Below are 25,976 nucleotides of genomic sequence, written 5' to 3'. Positions count from 1 at the left end.
CAAAGCTTCAGTGAAACATTCCTACCAGTTTTGCTGCCATTGTTTTCTGGTGCTTGGCACTGAGACTCACAGCTAAATACAGGATAAGACCCTTTCCTGGTTTCATCCAGCAGAGATGAGGAACAAGGGACTCAAGATGCTGCTGGGTCAGCACCTTTTAATGTTCTTTAATCAGACCATTTTTTCCCAAGGTCAGAGGCTACAATATTCGTTTAGAAGATTTTCCAATTATCACAGAATTTGTAAGAATGCTACATACAATTTATAAATCATATCCCGTAAAAAGCACCCACTATACGTGTGCATTTTTATCCAGTGTACAGTTTTGCTACCATTACTTTTTTATAAAAGCACATATGACCCTTTAATGATATTGTCAACAGATTCAGCAACAGTGTCTTTCTCCCCTGCACAAACCTTTTGTCAGTCTGAGGGAGCTTCTGCTGTCCACTCCCCCCGCCAATAGTTAATTGTTGTCCTACTGTTTTTACTACACTAAGAAGTATTATTTTTTACTTCCTATTAATTTATCTTTACATCCATCAAATTGGGTTTGATTTTGCTCCTCTGTAAAAATGTTTTCCACCGAGAGGATGATGGCCACTACTGAAAATGTGCCTTAGCAAAGCACTCTCCCTGGGAGCACACAGCTTCCCATTGACTGCTGTGCCGTGTTAAATCTAGGCCAATGCTTTAGGCATTTTGTTCATCTAGGCCTATTTGTCACTGAGACAAAATAGGTACAATGTGAGGAGGCTTGCACTCCCCAGTCATTTCCAGCTGCACCCTTGCAGTGAGCATTTCCAAGAGCCTGATATTTTGGTAGAAAGTTCATCATCTGATCTCCAGTGCTAACAGCAAGATTGGCCCTTTCTTCCCTCATATGCAGTGATTTTGATCACACCTGCAATGCTGTTCTCTGGCTAATCTGCTAGTTTCTCCTTTCTTTTCTTGTCCAAAGCTGCTCTCACGTACAAGTGCACAGGCGACCAGTGGACAGTGTACTGCAGGGTGATCCGGGAGAAGAATCTGTGCCAAGACATGCGGTGGTATCAGCGCTGTTGCCAGACTTGCAGAGACTTTTATGCAAACAAGATGCAGCAGAAGAGTTAATGAACCTGTGCTACTTCTTAGAGTATTACAGCTATTTGTATGTAAATCATGGACTAGTAGGTCTGAGTACTGGAACTTCATGAGTTGCTACAATGTGGTGGATTCCAAAGCATACCTTATAAGACTTGAAACTAATTCTACAGACTGGATACCAAAGTAATCCACTCATCCACCTTAAAAAAACAAACAGAAAGAGTCATCTCAAGGAGCCAATCATTTTATCGTATTTTGACATCCTTACATTTTTCATTAATACTTTTTACTTTAATATATTAAATCACCAGCCACTGGATGGCTTGCTACCATTAAAGAAAAGGACAAGAGTTGCAAAGTGATTACATTGACTAAGGCTATGGGTACCTCCATGAAGGAAGGCCTCTGGCAAAATAATTCAGCAAAGGTAGAGACATTACTTAATCTTTTAATCTTGGCTTTCATCTGATGTTTGCAATTCCCAACAGTTATCCCACCGTGGAGTGGGCTTGGAGGGACACACATAAATGAAAGGCTTAATTTAAAGAGAGGATTTGCTGTAAAAGCTTATGAAAACTGATAGCAGAGGATGGACATCTCTGAAATTCCTGCAGAAAACTCAGTACAATTATATCCAACATTCCAAGTCATATTTTTTTAGAGCAACTAATAGGGACTGCTCTTCTTTCTAATTTTAAAAAACAATCCTCTCTCCCTTTTCCCCAGAATAATATTGTTTCTTTTATGAAACTTAATTTTTCTCTGAGCTTAATGAAATAGAAGCTTACTAACAGCAGTAGATAGTTATTTTTAAGCAAGAACCATTTACATGAGATGGGAGAAGCCAGAAATCATTTCATCCAGTAGAGCTCACTGAGGGATTGCTTGGCCTAATCTCTCTCCAGTTTTTACAAGTCAATCAGATAATGAGACTGAATGGTTTTTTTTAAGAGGACCATGAAACTGGATAGGGTTGGTACAGAAACAGGATTTGGAACAACCTTTGTGTGAAGGATGGAGTGGAGAGCAGAAGAGGTTTTTCCTATCTCTTGGCTCTTGTATACATCTGAGGTTATGTAGCCTTTTGAGTCAAAAGTAGTCAGGGATCCAAGACATTCAAAGTGTAATCTTGAGCTTGTTGAAGCCATAAGGCTAAGACTTCCATTGCCTTCAGTAAGGGTTAGGATTTTGCTCACTGTATTTTAATGCTTCCTGTCTTACTTTTGTGGTGCTATCAGGTTTCGTGCTATCACATTGGTGCTATCAGAGCACTTAGGAAGTGCTGCATATATGATACTCTCTTCCATGTCTCTGCACTTTAAACCAAACTCCTCTCTGAGATGTGAGACTTGAAACAGGAGCTCTACCCAGGGCAGAGTTTGTCCCCTCCGTTAGTCCTACAGATCAATGTCTCCCTATCATATCTTGCTCCAACATGTATCATTTCCCTTGCCAGGGTCCAAGGTCAGTTGTGCAGTGGTTAAATTACAGCCCACTCTTCATGATATGAACAGAGCCGTTTGGATGAATTACAGCTTTGTACTCGCTCTAGAACTGGGTGTTACTGTTTTATTCTTTGGAGATGAGTGCAGAACTAAGCCCAGCTACTACCCCCCAGCCCCTGGGCCAGTCTGAATTGCAGCTCACACCTGTCCTCAAGTTGTCTTTGTTGCTGTTGTCTCATTTTTTTGAATGCAAGGAGGGATAAAGACTCTTAGTACCTAACATATCTTTAAACCAACTTTTTCTTCCTTATTACAATCCTTTCAGTATCCAGGACCTCACTGGAATAACTCATTGGTTATTTTATTAGGGGCTAAGTTTTACAAGCACAGGGAGCTAATGTTCATCAGCAGACTAATACTGTGTGGGCATCACATTCGCATCTGTGCTTATTAGTGCAAATGAGCATGTGTGCACACAAGAGCTGGCCTGTATGCACAATGGCACATTTGCACACAATTTTTTCTCAAGTGCCTGTCTCAAACAGATCTGCTTTCCAATGCCCCAGATGATTTTCTCTATCAGGGAAATGATTCCAACTTGTTTTTTGTTATACTGGATGTTCTTTTGGCATCTTAAAGTCAGGATCAGACCTCCTTCTGTTATCCCCACCCTGTAGCCCAAACGCTGAGGTTGTGTAACTACTTAGCAAGTAATCAATGGAAAATGTTGCTGGCAGGGCCGACAGGGAAGATTTGGGCAATACCACAGTGATGTTCAGTTAGGTAAATTAATAGGTAGATGAACTGCTAATGAGAAAGTTCCAAGAGATCAGACAGAGCCCAGAGGACCTGATTTATATTGGTAATTCACAGTGGTAGTTTTCCCCCTTGCCTGCTGTCATACCCTGCAGTAACACATCTCTGCCTGTACAGCAGGGCTGTGAGCGTCCTTGCTGCCTCCCTACCACCACAGCCACCTACAGCAGTTTGGTTGAGATGGGTCCCCTTACATCCTTCACTTGGTTTGGAGTTTGCCATTTTTCATTTAATGGACAACATTAGCACATGAAGTGGCCTGGCCCAATGAACACCACCCCCTTGATGATCATTTTTGGCATTACCAACAGTCCTGTTGGGCTCTTGAAGGATTTGCCATCAGGCTTCTCTGTTATCTTGGAAGAATAGCATGTGCATTTATTATTAATGGGAATCAAAGGTGCTTTTAATTAGCAGGGGTCATTTTTCCTTCCAGTGCTGATCTGTAATCCTCTCTAGGCAAAAGGTGGGCTCCTAGAAAGGTGCATAGGAGAGAAAGGATTTTAATTCTTACGTTTTTCACTAATAATTCACTACTGGCCCCTGTCCAGAACAGGATACTAGGCTAGTTAGACCTGTGGCCTGTCCCAGTATGCTAGGTCCTGGACTTCAAAGGACACTTGGGTCCAAGTTCTGGGTTCTACCTAAGGAAACGTGAATTTACAAGGAATTCTTTCAAATGTCTGAGCACTGAAAAGAACACCTCACTTGCTCCCACAGCCCACAGAATAGCGTGCATCAACCTTTTTTTTTTAATAATCAGAAACCAACATTAATTAAAAACTGATGGCACAACACAGCTCCATTTTATTACATTCTCTTACTTCATATGGTGACAACCTTCCCATTTTATAATAGCCAGAAAAATAATAATAATAAAAAAGTTTAACTCTGTTCAATACTCCTGCACTTCTGTTTTGTATCATTTTATAGGAGCTTTACTATGAATTTACAGCTATGCTCTGCCCTCAGTTACTACATACTGGTGAAAAGCAAGCTGTTTGTTCAGTGTATCTATGACAATACTTTTTTTAGTTGTTCGTAAGAGATTGACGATCTTTTGATTACAGTGGTGGTATTTCCATATTGTAAACAATACTCTGTACTGTTACTAAAGTACTGTACATTTCTAGTTGCACAATTGTGTTATTGAGTGTAGATTCTCACTATCTCATGTATGGTGCTAATTTTTGTTGGTGGAAAAGAATCTTAGCAGTCGATTATTGCTTGATATTTTATTATAATACAGGGATATATTCTCCATGGCAATAATATCATTTAAGTTTTTCATTACAGAGTGAAATGTATATATTTTTCCATTAGCTAATTTGCATATGTACTGTATCCATGGTAATTTTCTTTTTGGTGCTGGTTATAAATAGAAAAGATAAAAACAGTCAACCTGAATGGAACCAGTTGTAAATGAAAACAAAAAAAAAGAAGAGAGGATCATTCCATTTTGAAAAAATTGAGTATGTCGAATAATAAATTTATTTTTTCCATAACAACTTTAATAAGTTTTCTGAACTTGAAAAAAACACAAAGCAAACCAAATAGCTAACATGAAAATTAAAAGAGAGGAGTGAAGCTCTTAGTACATTATGCATCTGTCTAATACTGGACTGAGACTAGGATTCGGTTAAGTATAGGCCATCTGTTTGATAGCTGTGGTAGGTGTAAAAGGTCGTTTGTCAGTAAAATTCTGGCATCTCAGAGTTCCCAGTGTGCTAACAAATCAAGAAATTATGGGTCTTGTCCCGGTCACGTTGCAAAATAAAGCACAGGGAATGTTAATACCTGATTAATGCCTTGCAAGGTCTGTGGTCAGTGACACAAGAGTAGAAAATGCCTGTCTGGAAAAAGTGAGCCAGGCTCCGTTTGGGGTATTGCTGTGTATGCCTGAGCAGGCTGCGGGGAAGCTAAAGCATGGCGCAGGGGGAGGGACATTTTGCAAGTGCTTTTGAGAAAGGTTGCTTTCAATGTATGTTGGAGCTGAGATGAAGTGGCAGCTTGCTGTATGTTTAATGGTGGCTGCTCCACAGGCGCAACCTGATAATGAAGACTGCTGAGCATGTGGAAATTTATACTGGAGCAAAACTGTCCCATCCATTGGAAAGGTATCTACATAACCTAGCTGCACACTTCCCTGGTGTGAAATAAACAGAATTACTTCAGTGCCAAGTGTTTTGGATGTCTTTGTTGTAGGCACTAGCCAGAATCTTTGTACTATTTAACTCCCCCCTCAGCATGGTGAAGATGTTTTTTGCAGACAGCTGCTCACAGGTATGCCTGTAGGATCCTCTCCCATCCTGTTGTACAAAGATGCCATCACCCGTATCCGTATTCCATTCTTGATAAAAGGACGCTTCTTGGACATAGGAGCAGCACCTTTCTAAAGCAGCCTTAAAACCAAAACGAAGTACGGCTGATGTGAGAGTCCTCCTAAAATGATTTCCAGGAATGGAGTTTATACTTATATTAAAAATAGAGCTCATTTACTGATCTCATGCTGGCTTCTTGGTGATGGCACAACACTGATAGGCTTCCTAGTCTTCAGAGGAGATACCGGCCCAGCTGCCATCATAGATATGACTGTTAACAGCAGCAAAATTGTAGAAACTCCATCCAAGTGTTGCTGTATATTAACACATCATTGTGTTTGTGTATTGCCTGGAGTCAACATATGATTGCAATTGTTGACCTGTTTAAACAATAAAACATAGCTATAAGCCTTTGGAAGCCAAAAGGCTTTACATTAAGCTGGGATATGGCAATGGGTGGGAGGGGCGTAAGGAATGCTGTCATACATTTGGCTTGAAATTTTCCTGGTATGTGCCAATATCTCTTCTATAAATCCAGTAGGCTTATATACTTAGTTTGCCTATTTTGCATGTAGCAGTTTGCTGTTTTTCTCTTATTCCTAATCCCCACCTTCTAACCATGAAACCAAATGATTTGAAGCCATTGTCCTTCCCTGTGATCTCAGTTGTCTTTTTATTTAAGACACCTCCGCCAATATCATTAAAGGCAGGTGGGGTCAGATGGCTCTTGTGCTCTGGCATAAAAGTACCAGGAAGAAAGTATAATCTCTCCCCAGCTGCTTGGAGCTCAGTTCTGCCTCCACCAACTCCACCTGTTTCCTTCAGTCTCTTGCAAGTCCTGGTATACACGGCAGCCTTAGCTGTCTCTTGGTCCCTTGCAGCAAGCTGGCAGGACCCTGCTTTCTCTGGAAGGACATTTCTTTCCAAAAATCTCAATATGGATCACCTTACCCTGGCATCAGCCCCAGGCATCACCCAGAGTACTGCTGTTGGAGGACTTTGCTCTGTTGGTAGACTGAAAACCACGTGTTCCTTTGTGCTTTCTCCAACGCTGCATGGTCCATTGGGAAAGGTATGTTTTCTTCTTATTGAAGAGTGTTGGCACAAACACCAATATGCTGTGGAATTTCAAGCAGAGAAGAACGGTGCCGGATGCAGTCATGTTCAATGCACTCACACTTCTGATGGTGTAAGAAAAGAAGCCCTGGTAACCTCCTTGCTGGCAAGTTACTGGCTTCACTTGTTGTCCTGCTGCTGTATGAATATAGTGCACCCAGAAACAGGCAGGCTGTGGGAACTGCTCCTGAACTGCGTTTCTTCTTCAAGTACTTGGACCTGCGCTGAACATGTTTGATAATACTTCTCCATAACACTTGCACTTCAGCATCCTTCTGTTTATCTTGATTTGAAGGCAGGTCAGTAGGAAGACAGGAGTTCCTCAAATGCTGCTAATGCACAAAGACCAGTTATCTTTTCTGTATGCATTTTTTTTGTCCTTTTATCATGTCTCTGGCTTCTCTTCACAGTCTTTAGAAATGGGCTGGTCTTCCTGGAGAGAGACTTTCCAACAGCATAACTGCCTTGGACAAGCAGGACTGAAGCATCTTCACTTTGGATGGGAAGAATTATCTGTTTATAAAAGGAGAGTTTAAATGAGAGAGTATATAAGCAGAGAGGGACCACAAACTCCCCTTAGCAGTAACTACCCAGAAGGTAATCGGAGAGTCTCCAAAGCTGACGTCCATGTGTCTTGCATCACCTCGTCTCCTTTCATGCCACTTTCATGTGATGGACCCCACAAAGAATGCCTGGAGACTGCACTGTACCACATTTATTATTTTGTCAGAGCTGCCGTGTCTGCCAAATAGTGGCCAGACACTCAGACAGACATTCCCAATTAGCAGAGTCCTGCAGCTGATGTCTGGGGCTTGCATATGTGTTCCCTGCACGTTACCACAGCTAAGATGCTGGCTGGGTCCACATGGCCTGGGGTAGGTATCCACCTCGGCCGCTGGGCTGGAGAGGAGCAGCTGGGCTTTCTTGAAAGTTGTGGTTTCCCTCGGCTCCTCTTGTTTGACTGTGAAAGGCTCCTGTTTGGGTGTTTCATCCTTTCATCCCTCTGTGGCCAGGGTGGAGCTGGAGCCTCCAGTGTGACTTGTCTGGGTCATGGCACAGGCCTTGGCATCCACCTCGAGAGGGAGCAACTCTGCATGCTCACCATGGTGGAACCCACAGGACGTCGGCGTGTGGGGCCAGCTCCTGGCACAACTCAGTCTTCAGGTGAGCCCTTGCATCCTCAGTGTCTCCAGCCTCTCCTGAGCCTCAAGGGAGTAGCAGTCTCAGTGTAACTCCATAGATGCTTGCTTTGTCCTTCCTCCTCCATTTCCCACAGACATGATTTGTGGCCTTGCCCTCCCTGCATGATCATTGTCCCTTTCCCCTCCTGCTCTGCTTGCAGCTGCTTTGTCCCCCACAAACTTGCTTTGCACCCACCAGAAAATTCACCGCCTTTGCTGTCTAAATACCTTCCCTCATCTGCTCAAGTGCATTTAATCTCCTCCCTCAGCCCTCTGAAGAAAAATATTTTTCTCATTGTACTCCTGCAGTAGCCTTATGACTCCCCTCAGTGTTGCTTTCTGGATGGTTTTTATTCTGAGGCCTTTTATAATGATTCAATGTTCTTTGTGCAATGGCACTTTGAATCTACACCCAGACATGTGGATGCTGGAAGGGCATGCCCAATGAAATGGTCCTTCTCTCAAGAGCTTGCAGACCACAGGTGGTCCTGGGGAAAAGGCAGATTCCCAAAGCAGCTAGCTGGGGTTATTGGCAGCAGCAATCTGACAAGGTATGGAGATGAGCATAGGCCACTTCTGAATCGAGTGAGCGAGCCTGTACTGCAGTTACTGCACTGGCAGGGGAGGGAGAGGGATATTCCCCACTGGTTTTCTATCCTCAGACACATTTTGTGTTATTGGAAGTAGCAAAGAGTAAAATTCACATCACTTCAGAGATGCCCCTTACAGAAACTGGGCTGCAAGATCCAGCCCCAAGCCTGGATACTGCTCAAAATGTTGGCTGACAGAGAGGGAAATACTCATTTGTTCAGCAGGAGGAGAGCACTGGTAGCATGCCAGTCTGTACGGCTGGCTCTGCTACCCCAAAAAACATCAGCTGTTGAAAGATCACTGACAGTTTCTGTAAGGTCACTGCATACTACAACATCATTGTGCAGCCATCCTGGAGACGGGCAGAGAAACTATTCAGACTGTTGATGAATCGGTGAAAAAGGGGTGTCCTCTAACAGGATCTTTAGGTTGCACAAAGATCAGTGCAACCACAGCTTGGCCAGCAAAGCCAGACAAGCCATTCTTGGGGTTTTTTTTCATTTTCTTGGAAAAGACATTATTTGAACATTTTGCAGCTTCCATTTATTTCCCCAGCTCTGTATTTTTCCCCTTGATTTTGTCTCTAATGGCAAAAAGACCCAACCAGACTGCAGCTTTGTTTGGCACCAAACTTTCCTCCTGAGATGATCGCACAAGAAGTCTTTTATCACTTCGGCGGCTCTGAGCCAGAGCTGCTTGTGGTGGAAGTTGCCGGGACTGTAACCCTGGGCTGTCGTGGGACAAGAGTCAAGCTTGGGCTGTCAGCAAGGCGAGTTGCAGCAGTCGGAGCCCCTGCCAGGACACGTCAGTACTTCTGACCGTGCTTCCCCCAGTGCTGCTCTCATTAAAGAAAAGGTATGAAATCCACATCTAGATTGAATTAGTCCTTTAAAAAAATTAAGTGTTGTTTAAAATATAAATCCTGTCCACAATCATGGTCTAATTCCTTAGGAAATCACTATAAATTGAACCTCCCCTGCTCCCCACTGCCTAGTAACAACATATCACATCTTGGTTTTCTCACAGAGGTGATTCACCTTCTGTGCCACTTGCACTGTGTTGGCTTCAGCACCATCACCTCTGCTTTATGCCCAGGTTTGTGTCAAGGAAGGAGGGTCCTGCTGAACTACCAGACCACTGGTGTCTTCAGCCGCTTTCGCTCATGGCTTCATCCCCTCATCGTTTCACAACAGTGGCCAACAATACCTTGAGGACGGGACTGTGACACTGAGACCAAGAAATGCTGTTAGTCACATTTCCCAGAGGGTAAGGAAGGTTCCAGCTGTTTGTTTTTTTTTTCCCAACCATGTTTTGCTGAAGAAACAATTTTAAAGGGGAAAAAGAAAAACCACATTATTGTGTAAGCAAGATGGAAAACAGCTTTCTGCGTGTTTGCAGGTATTTATGTGCCATTCTCTCTGCAATGTTATTAGCAACAACATTGCCTGTGGCTGGCAGACTATTAAGTACGGATGGTTTTGCAACAGCTGTGGGAACAGTACCTTCCTTTGCAAGCAGTGCCTTTTCCCTTGCTGTCCCCATGGCTCAGTTTATTTGTATGCAAGGCAACTGTGAGGTTATCAAGGCTTTCCATCAGCTGTACAAACTCACAGCAGAATCAGCTGTGTGCGTGTGTCTTTCTGAGAATTACAGCTTTTGGGTAATAGGCTCTTGGGCAGCTCCTGTGAGAGATCTGGTCTTTCTTATGTATCTCTTCTAGAGGAACTGCTGCCTATTCTTATATTATAAACTGTGGAGTATCTGTAGCCGTAGGTATAAGAGAGAAAAAGCATATATGCTTGTTTGTTTTCCAGCCTCCCCGTAGAATGGTTCTAAAAGCAGAAGTATCTTTCACTGTGGAAAAAATTGACAAAAACTTCCTCTTATTTATCAAAATTTTCTCAGATGTTTTTCAGGGTATTGCTAAGACCTGCCAGTCTCCTCCCCTTTCCTCCCCTGCCTTACCCCAAATACTTCCATTTTTGACTAAAAAATCTTAAGCTTGGGATTTTTTTGACCAACGATGTCAGCCAAAACCCAGGGTCCTTTCTCTAATTTTTCCACTTAATTTTTAAACTATCTTCTGGCAAAACAGAAATATTGTTTTGATGGAAAACTTTCAACCAGCTCTGCTCATTAGCTTCTGCCAACAGTCATACAGGCAAAACAGTGCATCTTGCAAGAGAGGAGACTATCCAAAGTGCCGAACGTGAGGCAGGCGATGACTAACGCTTCTCTCCTCAGCTCTGTGCCCCAGCCAGCATTGTGCTCTTTTGCAGGCCTCAGCCCTTAATGAGAGCCATCTTTCTAGAGATGTTTCCAGCCTAAATCTCTCTTGGCAAGTCAGCTCAGTAATTCAGGTACTTTGCCAGGTTAAAGGAAGACGTGGGTGGCACAGAAAGATCTCCTCTGATCGAAGGACCACAGGACTCAGAGGAGCCATGTTGTGCATCTCTTACCCTGTGTTGACTAATATTTGGATCCCTCCAGGCAAGTACCAGTTCACAGGGAAGGGTGGGGAGATGGGGCTAGTCCAGCTCACTTTAAAAGCAAGCTTCAGTGCACTGTTGTTTCGTGGACATGTTTAGATCCACCAGCAACTGAGCCATGCACAGCCATGAGCAGTCTCCATGTAACCCTGAGGACCTCCAAGAACAAGATCCTAAAGTGGCTGATGGGCTGAAATGACACCAGTCACATCACTGCTGTGTATCTATTCCCCATCTGTCCACGGGGAAGGCATTTTTCACACTGAATCTGGAGTGTGAATTCAAGGGGAGCCCAGCTCATCTCGTTTCCTGGGTTCCTGTGATGAACTGGGAGACAAAGAAGGAAGATGTTCTTGCAGAGTGGGGCAGAAGCCAAATTTCAGTGTTTAGCCTCTGCAGCCAAAAGAGCATCTGCCCACTGGCTACATGGGCAGTCTCGTCAGGGGTTAGCCATCCCTCAGCAGTCCCTAATATTTGCAAAGTGCTGTGAGATCTTTCACTGAAAGACCTTTTAGATGTGCAAAAATTTATAGCCCTTCTCTGACCATTGCTGATTTTAGAGGGTTAAGTTAGGAACAGGAAATACAGTGACTAAAGGAAAGCCATTAATATTAAATTCTACCCTTTGCCAGATAGTCTTGTGTTATCTTTACTCTTTCATGAAATATTTTCCAGTTTTCCTTGCAGGGCATTCTTCACAGGGGTAGCAACGGAGGAGCTGTAACTTGGCACATCTCCACCTGCTTTTCTGTAGCAGTGCACATTTGTGCTCTGGGATTTGAAGAATTTCCTTTGCCTTTAGAATTGATATGCAAACAGTCAGCTGTACGGACATCAATCTGTCCAGTAGACATGCTGCATGGCCTAAGAAATAATACAGGTGGTCAGCACCATGCTGGTGACTCCTGAATTTCTGGAGCAGACTCATTTTACTATGTCTAGAAGATGGGAGGTCCTGTATACACCCTCCAGTAACGTAATCTGCTGTGCTTGACTGATCACAACACACCCACCAAGATTTCCCTAACAAAATTCTTGATTTTTGCCAAGGAAAGCAAAGATTTGCAGGAAATGAGAGCCGTGACCTTGCCACCTCACAAATAGCTTGGAGATTTCAAGATGCTCATCTCAGCAGAGAGATGCTCGTGCCAGAACAAATGTAGAGCCTTGTGTGGTCAGCACACAGCTCTTCGGCATCCCTTTCTTTACCTCCTCCAATAGGCATTAACTCTGTCATGATAAAAGCAGAAATGGGCCAACTTAGTCTTCTCTTGCCTGTTTGCTGTGTCGCTGTATGTCACACTATGTATAGGTACTGCTATGTGAGCAGGTATGGAACGAGGGATGTTAAGACTGGGAGAGGTGAGTGTTGCTAGCTACATAACCCAGCTCATACCATTTCTCCCACTAGTGATTTCATCACAGCCAAAATCTGTGTGCTTGAGCTGCTGTGCACCCTGTGGGCAGTTAAAGCCTAGGGAAAAATAGGCAGTTAAAGACTAAGGGAAACATTTCAGAGAGAAAGAAATGGCACTCCAGAGAGCCCCATAACTCTGAGCAAGTTGTTCTCTAGGGCAATCACCACTTCTGTTAAAAAGAAGTCTTTTGTTTCCCATTGATACTTCTCAGGTTGCAAGGAGAGCCATACTTCTGCTCCTGAAGGCCCTAGCTGCAGGCACAGCCTTGGAAGGGAAGCTTGCTCTCACGGCTACGGCAAAGGAATGGGAAGCACGAGATCTGGCATGAAGTCCTGCTCCCATTGAAGCCAGTGGGATGTTTGCCATTGGCTTCAGGGGAAGCCAAAATTTCAGTCTTCAGCCAGATTTGCTGGTGTGTAGAGCTATGCTGAGAGCAGAACCGGAAAGGGTTCTTGGTTTCCTGATAAAGCTGTTACTGCCTCAGCTCCTCTGCTGCAAATAGCTGGTTTCACACCTCACCTTGCCCCCTGCTTGCTTTCATGTTTTCAAATCTTATTCTTAGGCCAGAAACTCTTTGAGGAAGAGACTGGCTGCATGGTTTATGCCTGTTGTGTTGTCCCATAACCGGAGCTCCTGGACATCCCCACCAGCAAAATCATCCCCTCCATTGTGGATTAATGACAGTGCAAGAAAATGGCATAAAGCAATAGCACACGGCTGAGATAGGTGGCTTAAATGAAGTAAAACATAAAGGATTTGCTCCAAGTAAATAACTGCCTTTTGCTTCAGGCAGTGGCTTGAATCAGCTCTAGAATTAACTGTGAGTGGTTCAAGAGAGTCTGAAGGGATTGTAAAGGTGGTCCAGGAATGGGCTTCCCTGCTTCATACCTTCACACCAACATGAACTGTTGGGAATCTTGATATTACAAGCACCCCTTTTTCTCTTGTCTCCTCTCTTTCAAGGTTAGGTGGAAGCCAAATTGCGTTAGTGACGAGCCATGGTATAAGTACTCGTAAGCCTGATAGTAAACCTTTCCCAAATTATTATTGTTCCCCCTGCTAATAAGCCAACTCAAAGGTCGCCATGCTGCTGTAGTGACATAAGTGTTAAGTAGTGCATTATATAGTGCATTAGGGCATTATTAGACATATAGGGCATTACACGCCCTTGTGCCAGCTCTTGCAACTCACACAGCATTCACGTTTGGGCAGGATTAGTGCCCTTCTCCAAAAAGCAGGTGAAGGAAGCGATCTCAGAGTAGACTGAGGTTGTTGTGTTATAACAAGCAGCCCCATTTTGGCCTATACAGGTCCCGTTGTTTTTATTTGAATGGACACATGGTGGAGCCTCTGTATGCCAAGAAAAAGAAACATTGCAAATAATTCTCGCTCTTTATTTATATTTCTCCCTGATCAGGATGTCTCTTTCTATTCATCGTGTGGGTTTGGTCTCTACTGCCCCTTTCTGGGAACATCTGTAAACGCATCACATCTATAAAAAAAGGCATGAAGAGTAGCTGGTGGGAGCAGCTTTCTGGTGAGTTGAAACCATTGTGAAATATTTTTTTCCCACAAGCAAGGAGTTTGTAAGTGTTGACACTTAAAGTCGAGGTAATGTTGATCATATAGAGATCCATAGCTAATAGTTTTACTATGATTTTCTCCGGCAAGTTGAAGCAAAGCTTCAGCAAAACTGAACCCAGAAGTTCAGCACCGTGCAGGAGTGCACACCAGTGTTACCTCTTCAGGCACAAAGATTTTTACAGGCAAAAATACTCTTTCTTCTAGTAATAAAGGGGGAAGAGTGGGGAGGAAAGCAAAGAAAAAACCCAAATGATGCAGTATTCTCTCCTGATGGCTTAGCCTAGTTCTGCAGCACCATTTCCCATCTATCTTTCACATCATTCTGAGATTGTTCCCCAAGAGTATCTTATCAGTAGATCCTTTCTCAACTTAGTGACTGCCTCTGACCCAACTTTTTTTTTTCTGGTTCAGTGACTGGCATCATGTTTGCATGAACTCTAAACTATCAACCTGTTGCTCTTCCATTCTCTTTGCTAATGTGTTCCCCACCAGCTTTCATGTTTCCTAGGGGAAGCACAATCAATCAAAATTAATTAGAATAAACAGAGAGAATTAGTGCTCATTCTGTCTTAACAACATGCCTGTAATTTTTTTCTCTGTTAGCAAATTCAGTCCAGCTACTTTTACTCATGTTAATTCACTGTAGCTGCTATCCACAGGCTCTGGGTTACACGTAACGATGAGATGAGGGGACAGTGCTTTGCTTTTAGCAAGACCTCAGCATTTGTGTGTTTTGAATTTTAAGGAAGGGGCGGGGTGGGGTATCTGATCCACTGCTGCCTGGTTCTCTGTAGTATTCATTCTGTTGCTGGTAAAGTCCCACCTGTGAGCACAAAAGAAAGATGACACTTTACCTTTCATCTGCTCATTTGTCACTTTAATTCTCCTAATAGTTCATCTTCCCCCTTCTTTTTTTTTTTCCTCTTGTATTTGCTCTGATTTTAGCACTCCAAGAGGCAGCACAGGGTCCTGGCATAGCTTCCCCAGGATCCTGACAGATTTAAAGGCCAAGCATCATGGCCAACATTCTCCCATGCACCCACATGCCATGTTGACAGTCTCCTCATGGGCATGACCCCAGAGCCAACTTCTCATGGAGGAGACCATGGTGAAACTCCCTTCTTGCATCCAGGCCTTGGACCTACAAAGTCTTTCCTGCAAGGTTGATGTCTACATGGTGAGACTGGACTGTGGGCCCGTGAGCCCGGCCTCCACCTCCACAGCTCCCCAGGCTGCCTGCCCACCAGCTGTGTGGGCATGCAAAGGGCGAGGGCTCCTGCAGCCATGAAGGGTCAGCTCTGTCCTCGAGCCCTTCATCCTGGCCTCCTGGCTGCCTGGGCACCGTGCCTGGGCTGGAGATTGACTGCAGGAGAGCCCTTAGCACACAGCTCAGCTCTGTACAGAGGACTGCTCGCTTGTGCAGAGTGAGGTGTACGCAGGCATCGCTGCAGGATGGAGCCTTTCTCTTATGCATGAGACATGAGCTGTGCTTGCAGCTGGCAACCGCTTTGTCTTTGACCCATTCCCTGGGACTGTTTTTTGAAGAGAAAGATCAGCATTTGGCTTTGGCTTTTAGGAGACTTTCCTAGCGCTAGCCTCAAAACAAGTGGAAACACTGCCCTCCCCCTTTGGACCAGTACCCTATGCCAGAACAAGGGCTATGAGTGGGATTTTTCTGCTTATGAAGATTTTGGTGTGTCTTTTTTTTCTCCTATTATCTGAGAACGTCCCTGGCGCTATGATAAAAGCCCCCACTGACCACTGGCGCCCTGCTCCTCATGAGGAACGTGGTCCAGAAGGAAAGTGAAGGCTTCCCCAGAAGCACATACCCATTCCAGGGCTCCAATTAGAGAAGATTTGTCTGTGTTTATTGCTAACAATGTTCTTCCTTGCATTCAGCTCAGCTGGGAGCCCGATTAGGGACTTCCCAGTAGCCTTGGAGCCCAAGACCCATGTTTCTTTAATTTTGTCCAGTCTGTTGGATACTTATGGAAACGGCTAAGAATATTGTAAAGCAGCTTCTGGCAGCGAAGAGTCCCAGCAAAGGATTGCATAGACTCCTCGTAATTATTCTCAGCCTGTCCATCTAAGGCCTGCCTGCACAGGGAGCTGCAGCATTAACCAGCAGGGACACAGCCCATATAGTAAAAGACATTGTTCTGCTCTTCTTCCTTTTCCTTACAAGAAACTCATTTGGTTAGCTGTGCTTTGTTTGGTACCTGGTAGTCATGCTGCTAATGTTTGTGTCACTTTGCTACTGTACAGTTTGCAATTGCAGCTTTTCTAAGTCTTTATTGACAGCCAGACACATCTCTCATTGCTTAATGCATGCTCACCCCAGCTTCCCAGAAAGCTGGGATCTGCGTTGTGCTGACATGCCAACATGTTGTGCAGCCGTGGGTAAATCAGTTTACTTCCCTGTAGCTCAGGGAACCACTGTGCAATAGCAGAGGTACCACTATAGCATTGCTTGGCTGCAGCTTTGTGAAGCACTTTGAGCTCCTTGGAAGAACAAGGGTAAGCACAAACCTGTCCTGTTACTCTGTGGTTAAAGGTTGCCTGAGATTATGGTTTGAAGTGAATAGAAAACAACAGCCAACAGAGCAGCTCATATGTGCTTAATGGTGGTCAGTTTGTGGTTTCAGGCGTTTTCAGGGGCTACTTCACAGCCCAGTTACTGAAAGGGCAGAGCCAGCTTGGGGCTGGGACCCCTCTGTTGGGCTGTGTGCAGGACAGAGGAGTTCTATCAGGGCCATGCTTAGCCTTAGTTTTTGCTGTAACAATTACAAGTGATAAAATGTCAGTTTTCCCAACTTTCCTCCCCACAAGTTGGTTTAAAAGGAATGAAGGCAGATCCTGCTATAGCTTAGTACATTACTAGCCAACTCAAATGAATCCCCACTGTCTTTTCATCTACATGAGACTCTTAATGCCCTAAGTCTTTGCATGTCCTGGCACATAGCCCAACTGAAGCATGAGCTCCAACAGAAGTTTTAAATTTAAAGCTGTTCTTTTGGCTTCAGAAATTTGCAGATTGAAGCTGAGAGATGCAATTCAGCTGTTTACTTGCAGATCTGCAACAGCCCTGCTGTGCTATTGCACTCGCCTTGGTCAGGCAGTTGTGTTAACAGCACTTTCCAATTAAAGTAAGCAGCCTCAGCTACAGAAAATGCTTTTCCTAACTGGGCATTTATCTGATTTTTATTTTTTTTTTTAATTACCGATGGAGCACAGGGCTGGTTTGTTTCCCAACCCTTATTATAATTAATCCATCATCATTTCTGGTGACTGGGCTGGCTTTTGCTGGATTTTTTATTTCTTGCCATTTTCAGCATCAGCTTGGGCCAATAACACTCAGACGCCACATTACTCACACAATGGGGAGCACTGATGTGAGCAATCAGACAAATATCAGGTGCACAAGCAACTCCTGAAGTTCTGCTCACCCAGAGCAGGAAAAGACACCCTGTTCCAGGAATAGCCCTGCCATAAAAACCCAGAGCCTTGCTATGTAAATTGTGGCCACTTCCCTGACTGAAATGTTCCTACTCTGAAAACTTGGCTTTTAAGACCTTCACAGCCAAGATCAAGGCATTTTCCCATTACCTGAACATTCAGAGTCTCCAAGAGAATAAATGGTATCAGATGAACCCTGCATCTTTCTTCACAATGCAGTCAGATGAGAGCATCTTTTCTTTCATTTTACCTCACTGAAAGGGACATGCTGGGCTCCATCCTGCCTGTAGTGCAACAAGCTCAGCAAGGCTTGTCCGGTGGGATGCAGTGGGATCTGAACTGAGACCTGGGATTTTCACTCCAGACGTATTTGCCGTTGCAGACAATGCTGTAACTGTCTGCTGGTTTAATGTGCTTTGTAACATGAGTGCAGAACTGCTTAGGCTGGAACTGCAGGAACTTGAGAAGGACCAGATGCAATGACGAAAGCACAGGTTTCAGTGCTGACATCCTGTCCCATGAGGCCACAAAGCCCCTCTCTCCTACGACATGCTTTTCCCATAGTTTGATCAGCTGTAGCTGTCACTCTGGGCTTGTGCCCAGCACAGCGACCCTCAAATCTTGGAGCACCTCAGTTCTGCAAGACCCTTGCAAGGATGCTAAAACCACAGATTGACAAGAAAGCAAAGCCTCCTGCTGCCCCCACGTGTTACTTGCTCATTATTCTTGCCACACACCAGTAAAGACATGGGAACCCTATTGGCAAGCATGAAGGAGAGCCAGGCTAAGCACAGCACAGCCTCTCAGCTACTGAGGTCAAAGATCTTGCTTTGGAAGACTCTTCTGTTTCTTCTGTTCCTCCCGCAAGCTCAGGGCCTTCCCTGGGGCACCTTATATTCAAAAAACTGCAAAGTTAGATTGGACATGTTTGGAAGTGAGACGAGCTGGAGACAGCATGGAGGCATGCGATACACAGCAAAGCACAGAGATGTCATCATCCCATTCTGAAAGGTTGCATGTGCAACACTGAGACTGCCATGCAATGCTGAATGATATCAGATATCAGCACAGCGCGTTCAGGCTTGTTGGCTCAGACCACGAGGAGCACAGAGCGAGAGACAGCTCTTGGCAGGCTGAGCTCGCATGATAAGGTCATTGAAAAGACAATTGATGCTTTCATCAACCTGCCTTTCCCCAGTATCAGCACCAGTTTGAGCAAGGACTCACTTTGTGCTCCTGTAATATACTGTGCTCCGCATGGTGCCAAGGACAAAAGCTTCCTCGCAAATTCATTGAAGCTGTGTTTTTCCAACCAGTGTCTCAGCCCCCCACTCCCATCCTTCTTGGCCCTGTCAGGTTCCAGTTTTGAACCATTAAATGGCACCTCTTGGAAGAGTTACATTCCTTCTGGATCAGTGGCACCTCTCAAGCAGAAGGGAGAACAGGCTGTAGTTACTGGCTATCTATCTGCTGCTTCCCAACAGTCGTAATTTACCTTTTGGACATCCATTAGGGATCTCATGGTTTTGTCCTTCTCTGTTGAGCAGTACTTGTCGGGGCTGCACATGCTAATTATTCTGGAGAGCATCAATCCCAGAAGCTGCCTGAAGCCTGGGGTGATAGGTTGGTAGCAGCAGCCAAACTCTCACTGGCCCAAATGGAGCCAGTTTGTGGCTCAGGGGAGTCATGTAGACCAGTGGTTCTGACCATCACTAACACAGCTTCTTGGAAAGGTAGGCTTGGCTGTTTGCTGTCCTTTCACTGAGAGCCTTTTTGGCTCTGGCACCATTAACAGGTGGGCCAAGGAGCAATGCCTCAGCTAAAGATTGTCCACAGACTACCCTGGACGCTGCCTAGAGCTCTCTGAGAACATCTGAAGGGAACAACACGAGCTGGCAGGGCTTATGTGCTCCGGCAATTGGGGATTGCAAACACATGCTTCAGCTATGCAAGAAATCTTTGACTTGTTCTGAATGCGATTCTGCCTGGGTTTCTTCCCAGGAACATTCCTGTTCTTCACAATTTACCAGTTGCAGGAAGGGAGAAGTGGGGGGAGGGATTTTAAGAGTAAGGGAGAGGAAAGGGAACAAATCTTACAGTGCTTTCCCTAGCCAAATTCCTCCAGAAGGACAGGGTGTGGAGTATGGACTCCAGAATTTGGCACAATCCCAAGAAAATATGAACTACAAAATTAAAACCACTTTTAATTAGTCATTTGTTTTTATATAAAGAATAAGTCTCTGTTTTTCTGAAGTAATTCAGTGTCTGCTCTCACATAAACCAGGCAGCCCCTGCCAAATGGTGCTGCGTGATAGAAAGCAAGCACAGAACTAGGTCTCTGAGCAAAGACACGTTATCTCCTCCAGGAGACGGCAGTGCTGTTTAGATCTGCATTCTGGTTCCCAAGATAAAAGTCTTATTCCTAAGAGTCACATTATACATGAGAGAGTTGCAAATGTAGTCGTCGTAGGTGGGAGTAATTTGATGTCTGAGCTGGAGATGAATGATGAAGCTGGGTCTTTATTATAACACCTGCTATGTTACAAACAGGAGAAAAAGCTTGTGAGGGTGGAGGCAAGAGCTGTGCTTCTGCCCTGGAAGAAGTCAGAGGTACAGGGTACCCAGCACCTCACACCCTGACTCAGAGGGATGACGAATCCCTCTTCTCATTGCTGGCAACAGCAGGGTCCTACCTGGGGAGGGGCACAGGCCACAGTGTCTGCCACGTGCTGCGGCCATTTGGAGGGATGGGCTGGGTGGGGGCTGCTGGGTTGGGTGTCACATTGCTGCTGGGTGTACCCTTGAATAAGGAAGGTGTAGGCTGTATGCAGGTTGGGTCACCCCTGAGCCAGGGATGCCCCTGCAGATAAGGTGTGAAGCTGGCTGTCAGCCAGGTTGTAGGGCTGCTCCTGTGCAGCAGCACAGACATAGGTTTTGTGCTTCTTTCCAGATGCGACCACATACATAAACCGTCAGCTTGTTCCTGAGAGTGTTAAGTTTCAGCCCGAGACCCTTCCAGGGCAGTCAATGACAGGAGTAGCGCTCCTATGCGAAGTTGCCCATGGCTAAGCTTGGAACCTGCTGAGCTAGACAAGCGCTTCCAACAGGAGAAACCATTAAAAGAGGCAAGGTGTAACCCGATGCTACCAAATGTGCACTCAAGATTAACCTCCATAGCTCAATTAACTATACTAAATATGTACCTATAATTAATTTAATTTAACTGAGGTTTTCTTCCCCGCGTTGTGTGTCTACTGCATCAACCTCTTAAACTTACTGCTGTGTATATAATTCAGTAAAATGTACATACAGTACCCACATAAGCCTAGTCACTCCGGACACCAGGGAGAGTATTACTTTGTTGCATTTGGCTCATACTTCTGCCTTAGCACAGGGGACAACTTCAGTGAAATTGGTTATGCTACATTAGTCCGAAACTAGAGCAAAGCCCAGCATTTATAAATTATTTGCAATAGAGGCATCACAATTTCTATAATGCCATGTCCTGAACGTCGGTGTGTTTTGCTACAGCTGCCTTCCCAGTCTCCCACTAGGAAACAATGAAATAAAGATAGAAAGTAATACTCATCTTTTTCCTTTTTTTTTTTTTTTTAATAATTCAGCAGTATCAGAACTATCAGCAGATTCCCGCTGCCTCACAGTGCTGTGTAGGAGCCTTCCCCTGTATATGCTAAACAGGAGTAATTGGTTGATATTAAGAGGCAGATGCTCAAAAAGTATTTCTTTAACTTGTGCTGTACATAGTGTCAGGATGGTAGTTCGCTACTTGTGAGGCTCCCCTCCTTCCTCTTTTATTGGCTGTATATTCTACTTTTTTATTGTTAATAGCCCAGATGGCAAAGGAAACGGGTGAATGATTTCACTCTGCCTTGCTTTTATTAATCCCAAATTATGGATCAAGTCACAATTAATGATGGCCCTGGTGATTTATTAATTGCAATTTTTACTCCGACTAGTCCTGAACAGTTGGAAGCCATCAGATGCCAGCCTGAGCAGCTGTAGCCTGAGCATCAGTTAGCACCAATGAGCAACGTGTGCATGGATGTGTGAAATGGCCCATCTCTGGGCAGGCGACTTAATTGAATACCAGTGCAAGAGAGACTGGAGCTGCTTTCTGCGATTTGCACGTTAAGTTATTAGTTTCCCAAGGGTTGAAAGCAGACTATCGCTGAGTGATCGGAAATCCAAATAATAGATTTTACTGCAGAGCTTAGAAGGCTGCTTAAAGAGAAGCAAAGAGAGACACAAGGAATACGTGTCTGACACTTGCGACACTTCTGAAATGAGCCTGAAAAAAGAGGGGCAAAACCAAACTGATGAAGAGAACAGCAATTCGGGATCTGAGCAAGAGCATAGAAGAATCTCAGGGACAAAAGTGGAGAGCCCTATTCTAGATTATGCTCTCTTTGGAAAGCCCCAGCCAAGACCGTAATCAAGGCTTTGATTCTTTAGCATGAAGTGATTAACTCTGACGTTCCCTGGGAAGGAGCTTGCATCGATGTGAATGCTGGCTGGTGCCCAGCGTCATGGACACATTGCTACATTGGATTAAGCGAACATGAGCAGACTTTCTCAGTTCTGTTGCCCTCCACATTGACATAAGTCGGAGGTAGGAGGATTTCTTCCTGAAATGCAGGGGACATATGACCCTTATGTTGGTTGAATGTGTATAATGACTGAACCATTCAGCTCTGAGACAGACTTCACTTGTTTGTGACTTTGCCGCTCTCACAATCCATCTGCTAACAACAAAACTTTTCCAATTATTTGGAATGATGACATCATCCATGCAATTGGCCCAGAGCCAACATCAGCACTCCTACAAAACAGACAGTTATTTCTTGTTAAGCATTATCATATTCTTTGTACTGACCACAGTTTGCATCAATTGAGCTTCAGCATGGGAAGGCTGCTGGGAAGCAGTAACATTGGCAGCAACAAAGCCACTGAGCAGACGCATCCCTCAGTTCACTTGGCTAAGGGTCTGAAATGATGTATCTGTGGATTGCTCACATGCCACCTCATCTCTCTACTTTGGTTTGAACAAACCTGGCTTACACAAAATGTGGTGGGGAGCAGTCGAGCTCAGAGAACCAGGAAGGATAAGCTGTTCTGAGGTGCAGAGTTGGGCTCTGCTGCTGCGAAGTGAAATGGCTCAGGAAAGGCCAGGGAGTCAGCAAAAGCTGCTGGGAAATGACACAAGGCTGAATTTCAACTATTGCAAGTGGAAAGATCAGCAGAGGATGCTTACACTGAAAAAGCCTGGAAAAAGCAGATAGGTATCTAAAACATTTTGAAAGGCCTCCAGTCATGGTGCTTTTTTCAGTGTAATAAATCCTTGCTGGATTAATTACCTAATAGTGAAATTATCCCACTCTGCTAGAGGCAGATTTCTAGCTGAAGTGAGAACAATTATAATATTTTAAGGTAAAATATGATAGTTTGAAGGTCCCAGAGGGCAGAAGGGGCAGGGCTGCACTCAGCGAATGGTCACTAATTCCCTGTCATTTCCCTACTCAGGCCTGGTAAAACATATCACATCTGCCATTTGAATTTTAGGCCAAGATAAAAGGAATCTTGTAACGCCTATAACTCAAGAACGCTACATATTTAAAGCAGTAAATTCTCTCAGGGACTGTGATCCTTTTGCAGCATAGATTTATTGCAGACTGCTGGGAGGGAGAGCAGAGTCGTTTCACAGGACCACAATGGCACCAGGTACCTGGGGTCCTGCTGCTACAGGCAAACAGTGCTGCCGCAGTGCTGGGGTGGTTTATGTTCGTGTAATGTCTGTAGGTCTAGGAACCACCAGAAAATGGACTGGGAGCTTCTCCGTGTCCTGCCTGAAGTGAATTTGTCGAGATCCATCCAGGTCCTATTTAGGCACCACTAGAGTTGTATGTCAGGTTCCTGGAAGTAAGAAAGGTAAAGGACCTTTCCATGATCTACTGCAGAGTCTTCCACAGACAGTTAGAAAAAAAAATCCTGAGCTGTTTGAATTTCCCATAAAAGGCAGGAAGCAACTTGGCAGTTCAAGTGCCTATGAAGGCAAAAAAAGAACTGAAATGGGCCTTTCTTCTGTCCTTTCCACTTGATAATGAAGGCCTGAAAGGCACTAAATTGGCGGGTTTTGTTCTAAGGCTTTAATTCTTTCTCCATTAGCACTGCTGGAAGACTTTCTGGACAGACAGAAAAGAGGTCAGTATGCATCAGAGACAGTAGAGAAACCTGCAGATTTGTCTGTGCAGGGATGTTTAAATCTCGGTAATAGATTACCCATTACATTGTGCATGGTAGTCTGGACACTGCACACATTTATTCCAGGACAGGACTGCAAGCAGATGTCCAGCTCAGCCTGTACAAATGCACAAATGAGCTTGAATTATTTGCAATCAGTTGACGCCAGTTGAGTACTTCTGTGCTTCCATGTTTATGATTTGTGTAGACAAATCCGAGAAGGGAAGTGATTTTGAATCCAACCTTTAAAAGCCTTTTTGCTTGATATTCTTAACAGCTGTTTCATCCCAACAGTTGGGAGAAAAACAGAAAAACACCTTCTCACAAAGATTCTGTAAGAATCTTTCAGCTGGAGGATGAAGCAATTTCCCATCTACATTTCCTGGTGTCTTTCCATGAGATCAATGAATAATTCTTCCTGATATTTTAAAAGTTAGAAAAATAAGAAGCAGTAAATGACAGTTAAGGAGAAGTAAGCCACCTACACTTAGCTCTGCCAGCAAAGTCTGGTTGTTTCCCCCGCATTTCCAGATCACCTTAGCAGTTGTATTTTCCAGGTTTGAGCAGGTTACCCTGAGTAACCTGTGTTTGTTTGACAAAGCCTGATTATTACTCGTAACTTTTGAACCCCAGTAGTCACAGAGAGATTACAAGTCTCTGAGCGAAGGCATTTTGGCATGTCTCATCTAGTCCCCACGCTTGTAGAGCCCTCTCCAGCACACTAAATCCATCGTCTGTTGGGTCAGAAGAGTACGTAAGCTGGCTGAGCCCCAAAATCATCTGCTCATGAGACAAGCTGGCCCAGGGATGGAGAGAAGGAAATCCTAATACCTGCTTGGATGATGGCTCGCTGCTCGGAGGAGCTAGGCTTAGCCGCAGTCCTGCCTGGCTACTCTCCCACCGCCCTTCCAGCCCTCCTGAAATCACTCAGCCCCACAAAGCTGTGTGGGCAAGCAAGAGGTGAGGAAGCAGTGGCTGTTCCTTAAAAAAAGTAACATTGAGGCTTGGGGAGCCTTCCTTCCTCTCCAGTGTGTGACATTTGTCAGCTGATGTTGCATCTAACTTAGTGGTAGCAGGAGCTGGAGAGGAAATACTCTCCCCCCTTGCCTTCCCTGCCTCCAGCACCCAGACTGCATGAGAGAAGGCAAAGGGATAGCCAGCAACTGCGCTCAGCTTTAATTTAATTTAAAAGTAGGCTTGTCCATCTCCTTTAGGGTAAAGAGCATCCAGCAGCCCTTCACGCTTCTGAGCAAAGCCCCAAGGCTGTCCTTCGCAAGTGATCTTCATGCTCGCCCCTGGGGTGAGCGGTGCCTGGTTAATTCCTGCAACCGGCTACGAGGAAATATTTCTCCTCTCCTCCCCCCCCCAGCCCAGAAAAGCTTTGCATGTGGAACTTGTTAAAGATTTGTCCTGAGCTTGTTTTTTAAACATAAGCCACGAGTCAGGATGGGCCAAGGAAAACATACCAGTGCAGAATACACCTCATCAGCCCCACCACCCGCTCTGCCGGCACCGGCTTCGCCGCGGCTGCAGCCAAATGCGAGCCGTGAGCCCGTGGGGCGGCGCGGCTGGAAGGGAGCGGCGTCCACACGCCCTCGCCAGCCTCGCCGAGCAAGGGAGGGCAGTCCAAGGCCTGGACTGACCACGTCACCCTCCCAGCAGGGCCCCGCCGTTCCCAAAATTAGGGCAAGTTTGCTGTAGATGGGATATATGTGTGCGTATGATCAATGTATTGACCGTGTAATAACTGAAATTTTATTATGACTGTGTGCATAGTCAGTACAATGTATATTATCACAATGATACCGTACGTAGGGCTGTACAGATGTATATTCACTCCCCGCTCTTGCGAGTGCCTCGGGCACAGGTGTCGCCCGGGCTGGGGCGAGGGGCGCGGGCCCTTTAAGTGGGGACCGCCCTCCCGGCCAACAGGTTCAAGCGCTGACCGCTCAACCAACCTCGCTCCGCCGCCCTTCCCCGCCGCCCATTGGCCGGGCGGCGCTGAGGGTCCCGCCTTCCGGCGCTGCTAGCCAATGGGAGGAGAGCTGGGCGAGAGTCGGGGCTAAGTTGGTGCGTGTGGCAGATGGCCGGCGAGCGGCGGGTCAGTGCCGGGGGCTCGGGACAGGGCCCGGCCGCCCCTCGGGGAGCGGAGGCTGCGGGGAGAGGGGCAGCGCCCGCCCGCCGCGGGTCAGGGGCCCGGGGCCCTCCGGCGCTG

General features: G+C 45.3%; 1 protein-coding gene across 2 annotated transcripts in view; it reads left to right on the top strand.

Annotated features, from left to right (window-relative positions):
• ADAMTS17 (ADAM metallopeptidase with thrombospondin type 1 motif 17) overlaps window positions 1-5,521 on the top strand; it is a 200,550-nt gene extending 195,029 nt beyond the window's left edge. For both annotated transcript variants that reach the window (XM_030015913.1, XM_030015912.1), the window contains one exon: window positions 962-5,521. In XM_030015913.1, coding sequence (XP_029871773.1) covers window positions 962-1,113 — 152 coding nt within the window. In that variant the 3' untranslated portion in view covers window positions 1,114-5,521. The remainder of the gene's footprint in view (window positions 1-961) is intronic.
• The last annotated feature ends 20,455 nt before the right edge of the window (window positions 5,522-25,976 follow it).

Source organism: Aquila chrysaetos, chromosome 5 (genome assembly GCF_900496995.4).
Source record: "Aquila chrysaetos chrysaetos chromosome 5, bAquChr1.4, whole genome shotgun sequence".
Lineage (NCBI taxonomy): Eukaryota > Metazoa > Chordata > Aves > Accipitriformes > Accipitridae > Aquila > Aquila chrysaetos.
This window is presented reverse-complemented; position numbering and strand designations above follow the sequence as displayed.